Here is a 22,798-nt window from a genome sequence, read left to right as displayed (position 1 = left end):
ATACATACACACTCATCATACAGCTAATAATTACAAGAATGTAAAGGCTACAAAAAGAAGCACCCAAAACCATGAAATGCTCAACTAATGTTTTCTGTATGAAATTCTATAGGTGGTGGATTTTGGTGGATATTTTTTAAAGAAAATCTGTAAGGAAATCCCTTCCTCTGGAATTATATGAGAGACAGTAATAGAATACTCTGTACTTTAGAATATATGCACTCAGTAAGTCATTGCTTCATTGAGGGCATAATTTTGAGTATTCAGTTTGCAGAGGAAGAGATCATATAAAATCAGGCATTCCACAAACGCCCTCAAGAGATCATATTCCACACACACTTTCTCATTAAATGAGAATTTCTCCTTGTCTTACATATTCATGCACAGTATCAGTGGAACACTGAGAGGCTGTTCGTAAAACCTGTTCTCACATAACAGAAACAAAACAAAACTGTGCATTCATGAAGTGTGTTTTCTAAACTCTGAGAACTTGGACAAATCCAAATGGATTTGTACTGTGCCCCAGAAAGATACATCAGTGAAGTAGAGGCTATGTCCTTCACACATTTCAGGCTTCGAACCCACTGAAGCACTGGAGCTGTTCAAAATGCGGTTACAGAAATTGTTGTAAAATGACAAAATTGTACTTTTTTTCAACTCTCTTTATATTTGAACTATTTTGCTCAATTTTTTTTCTCAAAATATTCTCGCATGGGCCGAGGAAGAAACCCTGGACAAATTCAGCTTTTAAAAGTAAAAATTCATAAAAGTTGTAAGTTAAGTGAAAAAGTCCCACTGAAATGGTAACACTCAGGTTGTGTTAACTACCCATCCATCTACTCACTGTGGATGGGATTTTCAAAACCTGTCAGAGTTAGCCCAACACTGGTCACTTCTGAAAATACCAAAAGAGAGAAAAAGATCATCCAGACAGATCAGATGTAGATATAATCAGAAACAGAAAAAACATTTGTGAAGTGTCATGGATTTGGTCAACATTCATTTAAAAAACCCCACCAGTCAACCAGTATAGGCCCTGTGTGCTGCTAAGAGTTTCCAAAGAAGCATAGAAGGTATGCAACAAAATTATTGTGAAGAAGTCTCAGCATAGTACTCAGGTTTTCATCAGAGACACATTGTTTAAAATCCTATGTCCTTCAAGCCGCATTGGTGAAGACTGAAAATGTCCAGACAAGGGAGATGAGACTGTCTAGCATTAATACACAATTTCTGTACAGCAAGTGATGGCAAAAAATCAGGATTATTTAACCTAGCAAGGAGAAAGATTACAAGTGATTCCTCTTGCAAATTTGTAATGATGAAAGACAGTGAAAGCTCATCAGCCTCTATTTTTACTCCTATCCTATAATATGAAATCAATGGATGACTAAGAGGGCTAGATCAAACTGAGAGCCAGTAAAAGGAACTGCTTTCCACGGTGTGATCGGACTGTAGAACCTATTAGGCAGTAGCCCATTGAGTCAAATGCTGCGGCTGGACATTTGTAGGAGGACTGCATAGTCTTATGATGGTTACTAATAGCTGCAGGTATGCAAGCTAAAGTAATGAAGTTAATCAAACCTCATGCTTCATAGTGTAAAATGGTCACTTGCAGGTGTCCAGAAGGAGCCTTATCCCAATGTTACAGCATTGTAGAACTGGCAAATGTTCTTTTTCCTATATTACTCTTAAGTGAGGCACTTTTCTGAGTTGTTACCCAGCAGGCATGGCTCAGTACTTACAGTATTAATCCTGGTCTGGCTTTTGGCGAGGTGATATCATGGGAACTGTTTGGTTTACTCTACGACATAGCCAGGTCTTTGATGACAGCACTAAGCACTTTGGTGGGGCATCAGCAGAGTGGTTTGAATTGCAGCAGCACTTGAGTGCAGGAATGAACGCTTCTTTCTGAAGCACTCTTGAATTTTAAGATGCTGACGTAAATGTCGTGCCTGGTACTTGTAGTAAGTTGGCTGTGTACAATTTTGATCTATATACAACCAGGACATTAAGACATTAGCAGAGAGCTGCAAGACCTCAGAGATAGTGGATTGAGCCTCTCATTTTTTTTCTTTCATAGAACCATGGGGATTTCCTGAATATTTATGAATTTGTGGTTTACTTACTGAGTTAGAACCTGATCTTCCAGATGATCAGGTCAACATACTCAAGTCCCATCGAAGTCAATGAAAGTTCTGTTGAGGAAGAAATACCTGCATAGTATTTAGAGATAACTAAGTGGTAGCTCCCTAGAAAACGCTGAGAACTGACCAGTGACACCAGCTCATTTTCTCGTAACAGGAAAGTAAATAATTCCTGTCACCTTGGCTGAGGAATGAGGAAGCATCGGTCCATGCCACTGATGAATATTTCCAAAGCCAGCTGACTTTGTTGGTGGAATATATGTTTGTAGTGTAAGCCACTGTCTCTATTTTATCTCAAGGTTATTATTACTGTTATTGAGTGCTGATATTGTGCTTGCACTGGACATATGTAGGCGATTCAGTCCTTGCCCTGAGGAGTTACAATCGAGAGCAGTATGATAATACTTTCCAGTTTTCTAACACTTTCTATCCAAGGGACTGAATGCACGTGGCAGACATTAGTGGAGGAAACTTCCCAACATTCCTGTGAGTGAGGTGTTAACAACATCATTTTACACATGGGGAAATGGAGGCACCAAAAGCTACTTAAAGAGATAGGAACATACAACACAGATCCCATGATTTCCAGTCCTGTGGTTTAACTGCCCGGGTTCTCCTTTTTTTCTGCACACAGACACAACAGGTTAGACACATTCAATATACCACGTGATGGTCCAAAACTGAAGAGGTGTCAGAATTTTGCAGTGATCATTGTAGGAGGACTGTGCAGAAGAAGCCTGTGGGGAGGAGGGAATTGTTTGGAGGTTAAGTCATTCACAGGCTCAGGACCCATCATGTGATGAATTAGCTAGTTGGCTTGGTCTTCAGGGAGAGCTGACCTATGGCTAGAGAAATGTAGGGCATTTGCTACAAATTTCTTATTTCAGAAATGTTAGGTGGAGACAGTTCCAGAATTTAATTGTAACTGCTGTTCACAGAGCTTGCCTACTGAGGGCTTTCATTTTCTCTGCAGTGTTTGGAAGCCCTGAAGTGTATACATACACGTATTTATAATGTATAAACACATGTGAGCATAGATAATAGAAATATAATATATACATGTCAATGCACACACGAACTGCTTTGCATTAAAAAGTGTGAGAAATTGCACCAGAGTCTGAAAGCATGAGCTCCTTTTACAGTGAGAAAGAAGGGATGTGATTTTATATAGCCGTTCCTGCCAATCAACAAGAAAAAAAAGCAAAGTGCAGGTATAATTTACACCCTGAGGCAATCGAGAGCAACACTAAGTGAAAGCAAAACAACCCAACTGGCTAAGCCTTCAAGGCATGCAGAGGCTGAATTGCTCTGTGTGTGTGTGTGTGTGTGTGTGTGTGTGTGACAGACAGACAGACAGACAGACAAGGAGCTAATCCTTCATCTTTATTCAGTGAAGATGCTCATGGAATTCACAAGCGTTTTGCCTGTGTGTCAGAATTTGCCCCAGAGTTAGTCTGCCCAACATACCTTGTGGGAGCCTCCAGAGGAGGACTGTCCAGCAGAACTCTGATTAGCCAGATTAACCTACTGTATGCTTAGATTGTTCTGGGATTAAGTTGCAGTATATTCCCATGTGTACAGGGGGTTGATTTGTTCACTCCTTTTATGGTTTCCTTGTTGGAAGGATGTTTTAGGCCAAATTTTCAGACCTATGAGCAAAAGTTGTGCCAGTGAAGTGTGTGTGTGTGTGCGTGTGTGTGTACACACCCACTGAGTAACTGTGTGAGCAGTGTGCACTTGTGTGTGTAAATCAGGTGCAAGGCTGAAGGATTAGTTGCCTTGCAGTTACCCACTTTGTTCTGCCAGTGTAAATACACAGGAAGGGGAAGTAAATTTCTCTCCAGGGCCACTTTGAGCCTATTCAGTGGGTGAGTAAACTTTGACTGTCTCTAATTTTCCTCTTTGGTTTCTCTTACCCTCTCCCACCCTTGCTTTCCTATCCCCTCCTCTTCCTTATGACACTTATTATTTTTCAATCCACAGCAAAACAGTTCACATCAAGGTAATTGATGATGAGGAGTATGAGAAAAACAAGACTTTCTTCATTGAGCTGATGAGCCCACGCATGGTGGATATGAGTTTACAGAAAGGTGTAGTACTGGTCCTCCAGACTAATGTTAACATTCTTCTTTCCTCTTCTCTTTCTTCTCCTGCCTTCTTTTCTCCTCTGTTTTTTTTTCCTTTTTCTATGATTTTTTTTTGTTTTCCAACCGCTCTGTCCTTAACACTGCTGTGCACGCACAAACTTGTCACATGGTACCTATGAGGTTTTAGCCGGATGCGGGGGGGACCTTGGGAAGGTGACGAGATAGAGAGACTGTGTGTGTGTGTGTGTGTAAAAGCGAGAGATTAGGATACCACCTCAAAATTGCTGAAATGGCTTGTGGTGGGGTTTTCTACTGCTCCCGTTGGCTGGAAGGATTGGACTTCCACATGCCCATCTGTGCACCTTCATTGGCAAAACATCTACAGGAAACATACCCAGACTCCTAGAGGAGCTGTCAGCCTGCCTCACACCCATACTAATAAAAATACAAGAGTCAAATCCCACATGAAAGCAGCACATTAGTTCTCAGAAGTATTTGGTAAAGTCTTTTAGCTTTATCACAGACTGACTCAAGGACCAACTGCCATCAAGATAAGGAAAGGGAAGAAAATCAACACCCTGTCTTTGATATTTTTTTTTTTTTTGAGAGAGAAAGATCAGGGCAGCCTTATGCATTGACGTGGTATCAGATATAGTGTCGTGAGCTTGCCAGGGTGAAGAAGGAGCAATGCCAGTCTAGTCTGCAGGGTATTTTGAATTTAGGGGGACTAGACGTCCCGATTTTATAGGGACAGTCTCGATTTTTGGGTCTTTATTTTATATAGACTCCTGTTACACCCCCCCACCCCCGTCCCGATTTTTCACATTTGCTGTCTGGTCACCCTGTTTTAATTCCAGCTGCCCCAGTCCTCTGGGGTATTTTAATACATGTTTCTCTTCTCAAGAGGTGGCAAAGACTTACAGTACTTCTGTGCCCAGGTAAAGCCGAATCTCTCAGTCACTGACCATCCACTTCATGGAGAATAGGCTGCCTGGCCTCACTGGGTATGTCTACACCCAGGGATAAAAAACCTACAGCTGGCCCAGGTCCACTGACTCAGGCTCTTGGACTCAGGCTCTGGGGCTCGAAAATTACTGTGTAGATGTTCAGGCTCAGGCTGGAGCCCAGTTCTAGGACCCTGCAAGGGTTGGAGGGTCCCAGGCTTGGGCTTGGTAGCAACATCACAATTTTTAGCCCTGCAGCTCATGCCCCAAGAGCCAAGCCTCAGTTGATCCAGGGCAGCCATGGCCATGCTGCAAGGCTTTCATCCCCAAGTAGACCTACTCAGTAGGATAGTGAGTAATGTTTATTAAACAGTTAGAAAACAACTAGAAACAAGAAACTAAAATATTTGTTGTTTTTAAATAAAAAGGGGGAGGTAAAAAAAACACCCAGTCCCCTCAAAACCAAATGAGAGCTCCCCCCTGAATGGACAGCCACCAGCCTCACCCACATCCATGCGTGTATGAATGTATGTATGGATCTCTCTCTCTCCTGCTCCCACCTCCACATCCTATGTCTTATCGGTTATGAGAGGATGGGAAAAGCAATTGGTCCCTCAACTAAAATGTGTTTGATATCTTTGTGGCTGTTTTGCCCTTGGTTATTTCTGATTGGTCAATGCTCAGTCAGCTGATGAGATATTATTACCATGTGACACTAAACTAAATGTGCTGCAGAAATCACCTCCCACTAACCATCAGCAAAGTCCAACCTTCCCCTCCCCTTTCGCTCCCTTGCCCACCCCCATCTTCCTCCTCTAGTACTTTCCCACTCACCCTAAGAGCAACTACTACCGATGCGCCATATCCAACAAACAAAATGCTGCCCAAGGCAGCAGCAGGAATGGACTGCATGTGAGAAACGTGTGGTGCTGCTGCGTCTGCTCCAACCAGCCAACCCACTGTACACAGCTGTCTTTCTTGTTGTCCCTACAGGAAGACCGTAAGGGTTAAAATAGTAGATGAGGAGGAATACGAAAGGCAGGAGACTTTCTTCATTGCCCTTGGTGAACCGAAATGGATGGAACGAGGAATATCAGGTGTGAGATCCTTTTTGAAAACAAACCAAAAGAAACCAAACCCCAAATCCAAAAAAGTAACCCCTTCTTCTCCCTCCCACCCCCCTTTTCTTCTCCTCCTCCTCCCCTGTTAGATGAATCAACTTTTATTCTTTTCCTTCCTGTATTCTCGCTCTCACCCTGTTTCGGTGTCATCTCTGCCTTTTAGAGCCTAGCTTATTTCTGATCCTCCTTTTGTGCAATGCTTGGGCCTCGGGCCTTATTAATATCATCAGTTTTGATTGGTTTTATTTTGTTTTGGTGACATCTTTGTTGCTACCCCTTCTCTCCCCCTAATGCCGAGACTGAAGGGAGTGAAAAGGAACTGAAAAGAATGTAGTGCATGGCTGTCTCTTCAGCTCCCCTTTTCAATACTGAATGTCCCAGAGTCCTTCCCTCCTTTGTCCCCAGTCCCTTATGGTGCAGCATTGAATATTGTTGTTGGGCTCCTCTGAATCTTTGCTAAAATCCTGTCCCGTACAGCAGGGGAATCACAGTCACAGTGTTTTGGTTTTACAGTAATAATACTTTGCACTTCTCTAGCTTTTTTCATCCAAGAATCTCCAAGCACTTCACAAATATTCAGTCATGGAGCCTCACAACACTTCTGTGAGGTAGGTATGAAGCCTTATTTCCCAGTTTACACGCCGATAAAATGGGGCACAAGGAGATTAAATGACTTGGCCAAAATCACACAGCAAGTGAGTGGGAGAGCTGGAAAAGAACCTGGACTCTGCGTTTCCAGTTTTAACTGCTATACCATACTTAAAAATACCTGAATCTGTCAATTTGATGGAACCATCCCAGTCCCATGTGTGCAGTCTGTCTGCATTGCCAAATCACCATACAGTTAAGCACAAGTTTACTAGGGCCTTAAAAGCAAGGGCTGCCGAAAGTTAGTACAAAGGTGATTGGCAGGGCAGCACAGGGGAAGCTTGCACAGTGTCTGTCAGCATCCAGACGTTTTGTATAGCCCCTTGCTTCTGTGTAGTACTCCCTGGGATGAGAAACATCCGTCTGGTGCTTGGACATAACATGATTCTTCCCTTGTTGAAATTCCTTTTGTTTCTTATCCCACTCACGCAGCAACTTCCTCTCACCAGGGCACCACCCACCCGTTAACAAATCTCCAAATTAACTTAAATCAGACATTGTTTAAATCGCTGTGCTGTTATGTCATGACAAAGATCATGTTTCTTCTCTCATTTACACCAATGTAAATTGAACGTAACTCCATTAAGGACAATGGAGTTAGATGGCGTAAAACAGGTATAAGTGAGGGCAGTGTCAGACCCAGAGGTCTGCTGGACAAATCCTAAAAGGCAGCTGCCTGCCTCTGTCACAGCATAGGAGCACTTATCATCAGCCTCCATTTACCAGCAGGACGTGAGATACAATAGAAGAGGAGGGTGCACTTTTTATTTGTCCATTTGTGAGGATTATCTGCAGATTTCCAAAAAACATGCCCACAGAAGAGGGGGAGATGCACACATCTCATTAGCCTCGTTAGAGTGTAGCCAATGCAAGGGCTCAGCACTTAAAAAGAGGGTTTCAATGTATTTTTACACTGTCACCATCTTAATCCTATGACATTTCAAAAGATTCCATGTACTGTAGAGAGCTCCCACAAGAGGGCACCATTCTGTTGGTTGTGATGAAGAATTAGATTGCACATAATGGATATAGATGCACCAAGCATTGATGTGGTGCAAAGTCCCCTGCTGACATGTGACAAGGTCAACACAGACACATGCACCTGTGAGGCAGACATGCAGAATCATGCCGAGACAAATATATGCACGCCTGCACACACACACGCCCCAATCATGGCTAGGACTCCATTGTGCTGGGCACTATACAAACAGAGAATAAAAAGATGGACCCTGTCCCCAGAGAGGTTACAGTATAAGACAAGACACTACACAGGGATACAGACAGACAGACCAGGGAATACAAGGAAACTGTGAGCCAGTATTGGTCAGCATGATAGGCTACACCCTCCCTGCCTAACTGTTGTCAAGAAAAATGAGAGTCTTAAGGAGGAATTTGAAAGAGGATAATGAACTAGTTATGCTGATGTTTACAGGGAGCTTCTCCGAAGTGTGAGGGACAGCATGGGCAAAAGCACAGATATCCTTCTTTGCAAATTTAACCAGTGGATGATACAGCCTGGCGTCAGGGGCTGGTTGGAGATGAGAGTCGTCATCTCAATAGATAAGGTGCGGATAGGCCATGAAGGGTTTGAAAGCACCCACGTACTTATGAAAATACGCAAACATAAACACACACGTGTGCATGCAGATACACACCGCCACAAAGAGAAGCACACACACACGTGCATGTACATGCTAACACATTCAGGCATGCACATTTTTGCAAATGTGCACATACGTACAGGCATATACACACATATGGAGAGCAAATGCAATGGTGATGGGTGTAATATAAAACCTGGATAGGCAGATGTGGGGATACGCAAACTTAACCACATATATGTGGGCACATGCTGGCATATGCAAATATGTAGATGCTCCATGCAGTTACACATCCAAACATACACTTACAGAGACCTACTCAAAGATGTGCATGTGCACACACAAACATGCATGTAGATACGATTAATATTAAAGTCAGTCAGTATAACAATCACTATTGTCATCACGTAGCCTAGGCCTTAATGACTCACAAGGCCACTGAGAGAAACAGATTCAGCCACTCTTGGCAGGCCCAGGTAAAGTTGTTTTCGATGAGGAGTTTCTGTTTGTATATTCTGCTGGCATATTTGTACCTAGCACACAGGGTGTGGTTTTCTTCAGTGTGTGCCCTTGTGGTTGGTGCCCTCCATTTAGCTCTGTTGCATGCAGGCTGGTCCCAGCATGCTGTCAGACTATGTCACGCTTCTAGATTGTCCTTCAAAGTGCCTTCAGAGCATTGCTTCTGGCCTCTGTGGGAGCGCGAGCATGTCCCTTGACTCAGCAGACTAGAAAGTAATCTTTTAGGTAATCGACAGTCAGACTGTCTAGTGCCAGAACCAGCACATTTCAGTTGTGCTTTCACGATCCTAGCTTCAATGCCAGTGATTTGAGCTCACCCAGATGGCTTGTTATCTGGCCAGTTAATCTTAAGAATTAAGTAATAGGCAGCACTGATGAAATGCATCCAATGGCTAATGTGGTTTCAATACATTGTCCACATTTCACAGCCGGAAAGCAGACGATAGAGTATCAGTTGGTACATAGGTGCATAAGACAAGCATTTACATGCTTAAGTGAAGACCCCAGGGCAGGATTTGGATATCTTAATTTGGATCTGGATCTTGTTTGATGCCTTGTACCATTGAAATTCCAAACTCTGTCGTTGAGCAAGCCCAAGTTGCTGCTAGCTATATGAATTCAGCAATTTACCATAGACCCATAACGTAAGGGATGTTACCCAGGACAACGATACAGGACACAATGTTCAGCAGAGTATAGTCAATCTAGAATTTTGGCTAAACTCTCCTACATACATGCCAATAGACAGCACCAGTGAAGTATATATATCTATATACTATTGACTAGAGCTAAGGCTTATGCTGAAGAAGTCTTGGCCCATTGATTAGGATCCCGACTTATACTGGAATATGTACCTTTGCAGGCTCACACTCAGAGCTTGGTATCTATATTACAATCTTTGTGAGGCACTGAGGCACAGACTCATGAAATCTATCCCGTCCCTCATCCCACACATGCTTTTTGCTCCTTTCTCTTGTTGCACTAATGCCAAAGGGCAGACCCAGCTCCCATCAGTTTACCTGTATCTATCACAATACTATTGTGAGACTGTAGAAGGCATCTGTCTATCCACCTGCCCATCTCCTATTCCCTACTTACCCCATCCCCAAAAATAAACGAACGTGGGGAACGGCCACTGTGGCAGCAGCTACTTTAACTCACTCTGTACTTTGATGGAGATCTTCTGGCAAGTACCAGTGTTCAGCTGGAATGGTAGGGACTTAAGAATTGCAATGCCAGGTCAGACTGGTCATCCAGCTAGGCCAGGAACCTGTTACCAAGAATGCCCAGTATGAGGAGTGGTTGAAACTTTTTTTTTTAAGCAGAAAAACTGGTTTTTGACTAAATGAAAATGTCTGATTTTCTTGGAATTTTATTTATCATATTTATTATTTCATTGGAAACCCCAGAACCCTGAAGAAGGACATTTTTGGGGTTTCTGTTGAAAATTTTTCAGTTTTATGATGAAAATCCATGGAAAGAAAGACATTTTCTGGCCAGCTCTAGCCAGTACTAGATATCTCAGAGGCAGGTGCAAAGATTTGTGTCACTATGGAACATCCTTCCCCTAGCTGGTGGATGTTTTCATTATCCATATAATTATCTAATACAGCTTTTTCCACTAAATAATTTTGTGTCACCTGCAATGTTTGCCCCTTCTCTGCTCAGTCCCTTTTCCTGATCATTAGTAAATATATTAAACGGCCTCAGTACTGGTATGGAACCTTGTGGCACCTAATGGTTAACCTTTTTGCCCTGACGGAAATAGACTGATTATTCCTATTCTTTGTTTCCTGTCCCTTAGGCAGTTTCTGATCCATGATAAACTTTATTTTGCACCCCAGAGCTACTAGTTTCTTGAATAACCTCTTGTGAGGGACTTTTTCAAAGACTTTCTGAAAGTCCAAATAATTATATCATGTAACTCTCCTTTCTCAGCTATTTTGTCAATATGCTCAGAGAATTCAAATAGATTAGAACAGATTTAGTGTTGGTATCTTGCCAACGTCCTCTGATGAAGACTGATAGCAATTCAGCAGGGACATATCAACGTGCAAGGGGTACCAATAAAGTAACCCTCACTTCAGTTTGGTAGCGTTGAAGTGGATAAGCAGAAAACTAATCGGAAATATGAATTTCCTGCCCAGCAAGTAAGGCCAGGGAGGGTGGTGGGAAGCAGGGATGTTGATTCTCTCCATTCTGCCACCTGCCCCCAAGATTTCCTACTCTTGTCTCCCTCTCCTTTTCCAAGAAGCTAACTGATGGATTCTCATGGCTGCATCTGTTCCTCTTATTTGTAGTGACTGGGACCAAATCCCTGTCAACTGAGCATAGCAGGACTTAGAAGCCTCCCAGCATACTGAGCCACCTGCCTGGCCAGCCTTCTGTCAGTACCTTTCGAGTGTCTCTCTTCATTAAAAGGTGACATTTTTGGTTTCATTGTTACTCTCCTGGTGGCTCAGGTGTCACAATAGCTCACAATTCACACCTAGGTATTTTGCTATTCAGAGCCCTGCAGGGCCAAAGAAGTCCAGGCTGTCTGTACTCTGGTCACACATCAGCCTTGACAATTTTTGTGCACTCCAGAATTACAGGAGCAGAGCTTGGTTTCCTTTTTCTGGGAGCCAATCTCCACCTTTTGCTTAATCTGTGGTTAACCCCAGAGTGCTGCGCAGAGAACAGAGTTGGAGCTGTGAACAACTGCAGATGAGATACCACTTTAGATGATTCTATTTGATGTTGCATAAGCATGAGGATCATGCTTGGAAAATTACAATTCATGCGGGTAATTGAGAGCCCTACTTGGGACAATTCACTTCACAGCAGATTGGCGAAAGATTGAACTTCAGGGATAGTGAGTGAATGCTGATTTTGGACTATTCCACTTTACAGAGGGGTGAGAATCCTTCAGGGAAACTTCATGAAGAGTTGATTCCTGCAAGATATGTTTTCACAGCAATTTGAAACTCAGAATCCCTCTTAGAAGATTCTTCTTCATGGACAGTGGTTTTGGAACCATATTCCACCTTTCCTAGTGTAACTCACGCACCTTCTGGGTGTGGTGTTCTGTCCCATCTAGTGGCACTGAGACCACTTAGAGAGAGAGATTAATGCGTTTGCTCTACAGCCTTAGCTAACAGCCAGTTGGCTTTTAGCTCATGCGGTAGAGGCTCATGCACTAAGCTCCAGAGGCCCCAGCTTCAATCCTGCCCACCGATGACCAGGGTCTGTCAGTGTTGCACTAGCAAGTAGCAGGTGGGATGGACGTGTCTCTTGCAGGGATCCGTTTAACAGTGGATAGGCCAAGCATGGAAGACTTCACTTCACAGAGGGAACTTGTGGCCGAGGGTCATCGTTGGAAGGTTCTGTTTCATGACCAGTGGATGGGAATAGCTCTGGGAAATTTAAATTTCTTTTTCCAAACTGTCCTCTGTACCCCATCAAAAATTTACCTTGTGGGATTATAATTTCGTCCTGCAATATACTGACCAAATTTGTTGCGGCAAGTCTTCCAATGAAGGGAATGGATCTGATTTTTCTCCCTTTAAGTCAGCGAGTTTTGCTGTTGATTTTAGTGGGAGCCGAATTAGGCCTAATGCAGTAACATTTCTGACTTGTTTAACTTGCTCAAGAACATGTTTAGTTCTTTATGCTGCTTTAAGGAAAGGGCACACTCCTGCTTACCAGTTTCATAGACACCTTCGTATGGAAAACCATTAGCCCATAGGCACACAGAGAGCTCACTACTACTGAAGCTCAGCCTCTTAAAGTTCCTCTGTCTTCTAAAGAGTTACAGTAGATTGCACAGAGATGCTAGCCTCTAGCAATTTGATGTGTGCTGTCACTGAGCTCCTTTCAGGTGCCGGTATGATCCTGACAGTGCTGCTCTCACTTCTTTTTGCTGCCAGTGACTATTATTGTTGTGCAAACCTGAGTCTCATCAAGACTCCATTGCTGCTTCCCTCCTTGCATCACTTTTCCTCTATGGACATCCTGCATCTAACCGTCCAAGTGTACCCCTTCTCTTTAGAGGCTCTCCAGGAATACAAATTAGAAAACATTTAGGCCATGTCTACATGAGCCCTTATGTGGGCAAAACTTCTGTCGCTCAGGGGTGTGAAAAAACACCTCCCTGAGCGACATAAATTTTGCTGGCTTAAGTGTTTGTGTGCACAGTGCTATGTCTCCTGCCAACACAACTATGGCCGCTCACTGAGCTGGTTTTATTATGTCAACGGGAGAGCTCTCTGCCATTGGCATAATGTGGCTACACAAGCGCTCTTACAGCAGCGCAGCTGTGCCACCATAAGTTAAAAGTGTAGACATGGCCCTTATGTTAGGGCCGGCCACACTACACTATACATTGGAGCAGCTGCATCGCTGTAGCGTGAATGGTGAAAACACTCTGTGCTGATGGGACAGTGCTGTCCTGTAGGCATAATTACTCCACCTCTGTAAGAGGCAGAAGCTACATAGCGCTGGTGTGGACAGCGCTTAGGTCGCTGTAACTTGTATTGCGCGTTGGGGTGTCTTTTTCACACCCCCGGGCAACATAAGTTAGATCGACTGAAGCAATCGTGTAGACCTGCCCTTAATATTGTTTACAGAATAAAATGTAGGGCCAGTTCTATGGTGAAGTAAGCAGTGATGAAAATGACACGGTGGGTTGGAAATGGATGCAATACACATTTTGCACAATGCCAGATTGGTATAAATTACATTATTAGTTCTACCCATTTTCTGATCTACTCTCATCCTGGGCCAAAGTCACTCTGGGGGCAACCTTCATTGATCTCAGTGGATTTACACCAAGGAGAATGTTGGCTAATGATGTGTCACCTGCACAGTAGCATTTGGCCCATAAGCTTCATATTATATAGAAAACACAAACATTATAGATATTAGATACTGGCCTGGGCTGCGAAGTTCAGATACCAGTTACCAGATCCTAGAAAAAAGCAAGCGTTCAGATCTGGGGCTTTGGTTCAGCCTGTCATAGTATAATTCTCCACTCTGGAGCTTAGCGTCCAAGAGATGGGTACAAGCATGAATTCCTCTAAGTTTAATTACCAGCTTAGAACCTGTAGCGCTGCCACCAACCAGGAATTCCAGTGCCTGGTACACTCTGGTCCCCCCGAAACCTTGCCTGGGGACCCCCAAGACCCAGACCCTCTGGATCTTAACACAAGGAAAGTAAACCCTTTCCCCCACTGTTGCCGCTTCCCAGGCTTTCCCTCCCTGGTTACCCTGGAAGATCACGTGTGATTCAAACTCCTTGAATCTCAAACAGAGAGGAAATTCACCTTCCCCCTCCTGCTTTCTCTCCCTCCCAGACTCTCCCTGAGAGAGAAAGTAATCCTAACACAGAGAAAATTAGCCTTCTCTCTCCCCTTCCCTCCTTTCTCCCACCAATTCCCTGGTGAATCCAGACCCCGCCCGGGGTCTCACACCAGAATAAAAAAACAATCAGGTTCTTAACAGAAAACTTTTAATTAAAGAGAGAAAAACAGTAAAATTATCTTTGTAAATTTTAAAATGCAATAGGTACAGGGTCTTACAGCTATAGACACTGGGAATACCCTCCCAGCCTAAGTATACAAGTACAAATTAAAATCCTTCCAGCCAAATACACAATTAAACTCCTTCCAGCCAAAGGCACATTTGCAAATAAAGAAAACAAACATAAGCCTAACTCGTTTATCTACCTAGTATTTACTATTCTGAACTTATAAGAGCCTGTATTGGAGAGATTGGAGAGAAACCTGGTTGCACGTCTGATCACTCTTCAAAACCCAGAGAGAACAACCACAAATTCTAACAGCACACACCAAAACTTCCTCCCTCAGGATTTGAAGTATCCTGTCCCCTGATTGGTCCTCTGGTCAGGTGACAGCCAGGCTCACTGAACTGGTTAACCCTTTACAGTCAAAAGAGATATAAAGTACTTCTGTTCTATTAACTCCTACTATCTGTTTATGACACAGCCTATTATACAAACAAGCCAACAAAACCAGCTCAGGGGGTCTGGGATCCAGGGTTTTGATTTAGACCCAGGCCAAATATAGCATCATGCAACAGCAAAATGAAGGCAAGTTCAGTAAATAGGAAAGCAAAGGTGCCCCTGGAAAAGGATTTGTATCAGAAAAGTTGTTCTTGCATATCTCGGACATGCCACCATGCTCGTCTGCACTCTAGCCAAACTCTCCTTCAACTGATTGGATTCTCACTGGCTGTTACCTCTCTGCCTGGAATCAAACCAAGCAAACATCAAAGACAATTTACTCTGTATTTGTTGTGATGATTCTGTAGTTGCCAGGTGCCCCTTTTGGAATCTTAGATTACTCTGGAGTTCCAAGCCTTAAAGGACCGGCTCCCTGTTTCTGATACAGTGTTTGGTATTTTGCAAGTGATCATGTGAAACATTTCATACTAACAAAGTAGTTCTTGCAGCTTAATTAGCGGTATATGCAGAGGCTGGGCATAAATAAGAAGGAAAACATTGTGTGTTAAATTCATCCCTAGGGTACTCTACTGGAGCTCTGGAGATTATACTAGGGATTAATTATTTTAGCTTTATATACCTTCTATCTACTCCTTCATTTTATAACTGAAAATGGAATCCCCTGCCCTGCCTTCTCTGTCACAGTCTGGAAAAGGATATATTGAAGACATAGATTCATGTCTCCTGGGAATTCAGCAGGAAGCAGAATGAATGCTCCCTGCTTTGTCTGCCGTATCATGTGTTCATCTCATCTCACATCCTGCAACATTTAGGCAAGGGATACATAGGATTGCTATTATGGTATAAAAGCTGAGCTTTTTTTAGTGGCTTCCTATAGTAACATGCTTGTCAGGCACCTAAAATACCCTAGACACTAATAACAATGACACACTCCAGGAGTGAGGTGCATTGGCTTAACTGTGTCATGACCAGTGACTGGAAGAGCAGAGGGCACTGCAAATCAGGAATGAGGTGCACTAGTAGAGGTGTGTGAGAGCCCCAGATCAAAAAGCAGAGGGATGCGTCAGATGAGCATTGGTGTGTATTTGCAGAGGGGCAAAGGTATCCAGGACTGAACTGGCAGGGGATGTTATAGGTCACGACTAAAGTACATTAGCTGGTCCATGTGCAAGAAGGAAGCTACTGTCTGTGAAATCATGTTCTTGCTTCTGTGAACTATATTCACTCAGAAAGATAAAGATAAAGCAATCCCCTGGCTTCCTGTTCTGTATTCTTGATGTTTCATTCATCGTTTTAAAGGCTTCTTCAAGTATTCATGTATCATATCATATCATAACTGAAGAAGAGAAAAACACTTCTTTTGCAGGCTCAAAAGCAAATGAAAAGTATAAACTCAAATCCCAGAGCACTAGAATATGATAACAGCTTTATGAAACATGAAAACTGGCAATGTTTTTATAATCATTGTCACTTAGGGGGCAAGTAATATTTCACTATTAGATTAATTTTGAACACTGACTCTACACACCGAAATAATGTTTCTACTTGTGTGAAGAAATTGAATTACATTTGTCGGTGCTGTGCAGAGGTCCAGAACTGTACCAGAGCAGGGGTGCTGCGGTTGGCATTGAAGTGCATTCAACTGAAGCTGTGTGGATACTCAACGTTAGAAATGAACAGTGTTGTAGGTTAAGGTTGAGGAATAGTGCCAAGGCTGTGTGGGGGTCTCAATCCAGAAAGCAGGAGGTGCTGCATATCAAAATGGAGATGAGTTTGCAGAGCTCAGGCCCCTGTTGTTACCTGGGGTTTCTGCTCTTGGTAACTTTTGCTCTTGGTGAGGCGGTGGCAGGAAATAAATCAATGGTGACAAGGCCATCTGACTGATAGGTGGCTGGCATAAACAGCACAATACAAGAGCGCTTTCTCTTAAAACTTTACTTTATTTAGTCTCCAGCACTTGCAGACGTCCGCAACTGATTAGTAAAACACCCCCCAAAATCCCAAATTCATTTTTGCCAGAGATCTTGACGAGGTCTCAGGTAGATAACGGCAAGTGTCCAGTGTCCAGCCTTCCATCTGCAGGGGAACTTGAGCGGTGTCCAAGCATTCTAGTGTCCAAGTTGCTCAAGTGTCTGAGCTGAGATTTCTTCCTCTTTTTATACCCAATTTGTTAGTATTGCATAGTTTGTTCACCAAAAACAACTGCTGAGCAGAAGCTAAGTGAAGTGTGGAGATTTCCAGCCTATAGTTTCTATTAGTTAACCAGCTGTATAGCAATAGTTAACAGTTGGCAGACTTTCCATCTTGCAAAACTGCATACTTTGGAAAAACAACTCAAGTCAGGAGGGCTCAGGGTCATGTTTACTCCTCAAGGTCACTCACTTTCCCCTCCTCTCCTGGTCTGATAGTTGTGCTAAGGTCAGAAGGGCCTCCTTTTAGCTGCTTTCAGCAATAAGCATAACAACTGGTTTTCCAGCTGCTGGCAATGTTTTAATCATGTTCCTGGGCTCTGGACTACTAAAAATCTGTTCGTACTCTGTGTTTCCCCACAATTCTGCAGCCATGAAATCTGTTGCAGCATCCACTCTTGTTAGGGAATGAGAATGGAGAATCTAACCATTAGTTTTAAGAAAATTTGAAGTAATTGGAACTGCATCTGTTCATACCAGTTAAGGTTCAAGCCCTGTATTTCTAATTCTTAAGGTTTCAGAGAAAACTTCCAAACATGAACCAGATTTAAGCAACATAATCTTGCCCACTTGAGACTGCAAACATCCTGAAACTGTAGCTCTAAAATATGTCCGTGTCTCCTATTAATCTCAGTTGGAAGTTAGCTCTGAAACATAACAATAACAAAGTACATATGGATATTGACATCCAGCTATTATGCATGCCCCACAATCCCAAACAACCTCCCAGCATGCCAGAGATGCAAACTGTGCCCTACAAAATTTCCTAAACCTCTGACACCTTTTACAATCTGCAATTACTATCTGCAGACATGCAGTGGTTTTTGCAGCCGTGTTGGTCCCAGGATATTGGAGAGACAAGGTGGGTGAGGTAATATTTTTTGTTAGACCAATTTCTAAACAATCTATTCCATCTTGCATTTAGCTTTGATGCTCAGAGTACATCTCCCAGACCTGAAGGAAGAGCTCTGTGTGGCTCAAAATTTTTGTTTGTCTCTGTTGGTCCAATAAAAGATATAACCTCACCCACCTTTACTCTTGAATATCTGCAGATACACATTGTTAATACCAAAAAATCTGTGGCACACAGAAAATTTCACAGTAGTGTAAAATAAATTGAATTTAATATTAAGCCAATAACACCAGAGTTACTGTACCAATTTTATTATTAATGTTCATATTTAATTCAGTTAAAATCTCCATTTCTGAATGTTCCTGAAGCTACTGCACAATTTCTAGTCTGCCTCCTTGAAATGTCATAGGAAGCAGGAGGTCTAGCAGTAGAAGTTAGGTCCAGTTTGCCAGTTTACATGGGGCTTTGCCAGAGCTGTAGATAGGCCCCAGGACTGGAACAGACAGGGGAGTTGCATTTTAGGAGTGAGTTGAAATGTAAGAGCTATAGGGTAAAGACCTCAAACTTCATATCTACACCATACTTGGCTTTGGCTAGTGGTATCAGTTTTTCCCTTTCCTGAGTGAATTCTCAAAAATATTAAATCATTCAAATAGTTATTTAGTGGCCCCAGGTAATCCTTCTCCTTTTAGGATCTAGTGAGAATGCACTCTGAAAACCCATAGAAGGCTTTAAATGTAGAGGCCTGAGTCTACTCAGACTCCTTTCACTGCTGACCTTCTGACACATGTGCTGTGCTGCTGACAGTCCATGGGTGTTCCTTTGAAATCAGTGCAGTATTAGGACATACCTCATACATTACACCACATACCAGGTGTCTAGTACATTTAGGAGAACCGCAGATGCATTCTTACCTACTGTGTTCTGCTGGAATGGCCCTGCTATTTTCAGTAGAAGCACATCAGAGAACACAAACACTTATAGACACAGAAGGACAATGCCAGACCCCAGGCTGACTGACTGTGTGATCATGTATAGTGCCACTGATGTTTTCATGTTAGCACCAAATCATATGGCTGATACTTCCTTTTCAGACACTTCACTGAAGCTTGAATCAAAAAAATGTGCTTGGGAGTATTGTCTAGTAGATTTAGTAAGGGATTGAGACTCAAAACTCATGGTTCTTTTTCCCAGCTTTGAAAATCAACCCACAATTTAGCTGGGTAAGTTCAAATGTTCACCGTAACCTTCCTTTGCCTCCATTTCGCCATCTGTAAAATGGAGATGCTAATACCGATTAGTTGTCTGTACAGTGTTGTGAGATTCTTGGACTGAAAGAGCTACAGTAATAGGTAATGAGAGCATTATCGTTATTTAACCAAATCTTCATATCATCACAATCCAATCTTGAGAGGCCAGTTGCACGGTTTTCTATTTGAAGAATGGGTGGAGGGTAGACTTCAGTGATGGAACGAGGGCTCAGTTCCTATTCAAAGGAGGTTTGCTATTTTCAGCCAGTATAAACATTTTATCCAGATCTTGGTAAGATTAGTTTGGAGCTGGTTTGCTTGAGTATTGGCCACAGTTTTCTAGGGATAAAACCTAGAAGGGGTCCAGTTGAATCTTTCTTTGTGACAACTATGGACACTAAGGAGATAGGGGAGGTGAAGGTGGTGTCAGGTAATCACAGTCAGTGACAACAGGAGGACCATACTGAGCATTTTTGGAATGGGGGAGGCTATTCTCTCCTTTCTTATCGTCTCCTCCTACACTCTAATATTTCAGCCTGTACTAATCTTGCAGGACCAAATAACTGCATTTGCAATGCAGGGTTGCAATGCAGTAGCATCCTTGTGTGGTGGGGTAGACCGTGCGGCACGTCTCAATGCGATAGCATCATGCGTAGGTGCAACTGGAAGCCAAGAGACCTGTGAAGACTCAACATGGTGGCTCATTGTGACATCTACAGCCCATCTGGGACTCTAAATCTCCATGAGCTAAGCTTGTGGGGCACAGGATGCATCTGTGAAAATCAGAACTTCCCTATGAATTGTTGGGGATGATGCTTAGCAGCGTTACCCTTATCTCCATTGGTCCTAGGGTCAGTGCCCATTTTATAAACACTCTTTGCCCTGGCCAAGTTCTTCTCAGTGAATCCCTCACCGCCACTACTGCCTGCACTCACATCTGACATACAAGAGAAGATCTGTCAGTGCATCAGTGTATCAAGGCCTTCCTGTTTTTGGCAAGCCCTCTCCACGTCTACATAGTGTGCCTCAAGCAAGGACACTTCCAACCCATTTTGGGACAGTTTGGCTCATCTCAGACCCTGATATCAGGAGTGACAATCCCCACACGCTTTTCCTGTCCCTTACCCACTATCCCATCCCAAGTCCCATACTTCTGCCTTGGCTCATGGGGGAGGGGGAATACTTCTGAACACAGAGCCTTGGGACACACCTGTTCTCTCCAGCCTCATTCTCATCCTGCTGCTACTGGGCATGCTCACAAATCTGCACCAAGCATGCGGCTACAGAGAGCTCACACGCTGCACTAAGCCAACTTCATCACTCATTTAAAACTGTCATCTGCAAGTAGCCTTTGCACCATCTCCAAATGGGAAATTAACTCTCTTCCTGTTTTCTTCTTTCCTTCTTTTGTTTTTGTTTCACACAGCGCTGCTACTCACTCAAGGTAAGATTGCTTGCGCTCCTTTGCTCTATCGGTGTGGCTTTGATTTCATTCTCTTCTTCAGTCAGAGACTTTTGTGCTCATGCTCATTGTATCACAGTTACTGGGGTGTGTACCCAAGGAGCAGATACATTAAGCATGCACCAGTTATTGACACATGAGGTCAAAAGTCCAATCCAAGGGTTTTTTTGCGACAAATCTAGGGAAAATGACCTTTCTAATAACATACAGCTGAATCTACAACTCCTGATAGTTTAGGACATGGGACACCTCACTTCCCAGTCCCAATCACACACCTTCCTTTCTGCATCTATAGTGCTTACGTATAATAAAACAGAGTGGGTCTGAGTGTGGTGTTACCCCCAGAATTCACAGTGGAAGGCAGCCGAAAGAGAACTGGAAATTTGGGTATAAGGTTGGGCATAAGTGCCTCCTAGAGAACAACTGATGTGCCACCAAGAAGAGAATGCAGTGTAGACCCCCCCAATACCAAAAGGGGGGAAAATCAGGACACTATGCCATGCCTTGCTAAGCTCACATTGTAGTATGAGTTATTCCTTCTGTATTTTTGTTATCCCTCCAGTTCCAGGTTTGATCATGGTTGAGTTTGCACTAAAGAAATATTTGGCACAAGGAGCAGGCACTCGAAGGCACAGAGAAGGGCTTGTATTTTTGTTTTTTAAATAGAGTTGGACAAAAAAAAACTTCTGGAAATTATGAGTCCTGAACTGGACTACAACTATCAGGAAGTGTCACTGCTTGGAACTGACAGATGCTTAACTGCTGTGAGAGAAGCAGCTCTACAGAACACCTGGAAGTGCTGTGCAAGCCACCAGTGCTCTACAGACTACAGCCTGAGAAGCCTTTGTTCTAGGAAGAGTTTAAGGTGAACCATTCATACATGTTCATCATGCCGAAGTTATGGTGGCATTTGGATCAAAGACTTCATTGCAATTCAAGAGGAAAATATCTTTATGCTACCACCTTCAATTCCTAATACTATAAGGCAGTTGTCCATAGAGCAGGGCCGGCTCTTGGTTTTTTGCCACCCCAAGCAAAACAAAACAAACAACAACAACAACAACAACAACAAAAAACGGAGTGCCGCCACCAAAGAATGAAAAAAAAAAGGCTGGAGTGCCGCCGCTGAAGCAAAGGTGCCGCCCCAAAGGGTCGGAATGCCGCCCCTTGAGAAGTGCCACCCCAAGCACGTACTTGGGACGGTGGTGCCTAGAGCTGGCCCTGCCATAGAGTATGTCCAGAATCCCAAACGGGACTAATTAGGACATAGCTAATGACAGCAAAAGTCACAGAATCCCCAAAGTTCAGTTCAGGATACTTATGAAAAGCTTTTCTGACCCACTTGGGCTGGGAATCCTTTAAGAGGCCTTTTTCTCCTATGAATTTTGTCAGTTCTTCAACTTCAGCAGGATGGGAAATGAGTCAAGTGCAACCTTTCTCACAGCAATTTTGTTGCTTTAATTCACTGGCCACTTAATTTGATCAGAACCTCTGGAACCAAATAATTTGTATTAATGTAATTTCCACTCTGTGATCAAATTTGATTGCTTTTGGCAGGTATTACTGGATAATTTGTCACCATCTATGGAAAGTTGCTGTTCAATTAATAAAAAAGGGCCAAATTTCTGACCTGGAGGAAGTGGAAGGGTCCTGAGGATAGGGTACCCTGTTCTCCCTCAGTCACACTGGCTAGAGTCCACCCTACTTTCGCCAGGCTGTCTAGAATGCTGTGTTTATCTAATGTCAGGTCTATTGTGTGCAGCACATGAATTCTGTGCAGAGCTGGGCTGACATCACTTGTACCTTGTACGTGTTTAAAACTACAAATACCAAGATAGAAAATATCCAGACCAATATCAATAATGCCCACACCCCCACATAACAGAAACACACATTAGAGCACCACTCAGTACCAATCACGGCTAATGAGGAGAGATGGATGTGACGTTTTCACTTAGTCCGTGTCACGTTAGATTTAGAAAAGGCAAGCATTCAGGAGTGTTTGTAAAAATTACATT

General features: G+C 43.1%; 1 protein-coding gene across 4 annotated transcripts in view; it reads left to right on the top strand.

Annotated features, from left to right (window-relative positions):
- The window catches only part of SLC8A3 (solute carrier family 8 member A3), a 202,266-nt gene that overhangs the window by 149,381 nt on the left and 30,087 nt on the right, over window positions 1–22,798 (top strand). The window contains exons 3-4 of one of the 4 annotated variants that reach the window (XM_075065402.1): window positions 6,169–6,272; window positions 20,745–20,762. In XM_075065402.1, the coding sequence (XP_074921503.1) occupies window positions 6,169–6,272; window positions 20,745–20,762 (122 nt within the window). Of the gene's footprint in view, window positions 1–4,127; window positions 4,235–6,168; window positions 6,273–20,744; window positions 20,763–22,798 lie in introns of all 4 variants that reach the window. The other 3 variants (XM_075065401.1, XM_075065404.1, XM_075065403.1) reach the window with 3 other exon arrangements.

The sequence above is a fragment of the Chelonoidis abingdonii genome, chromosome 4 (assembly GCF_003597395.2).
Source record: "Chelonoidis abingdonii isolate Lonesome George chromosome 4, CheloAbing_2.0, whole genome shotgun sequence".
Classification (NCBI taxonomy): domain Eukaryota; kingdom Metazoa; phylum Chordata; order Testudines; family Testudinidae; genus Chelonoidis; species Chelonoidis abingdonii.
Note: the sequence above shows the minus strand (reverse complement) of the source record. Positions and strands in the feature narration are given on the sequence as shown.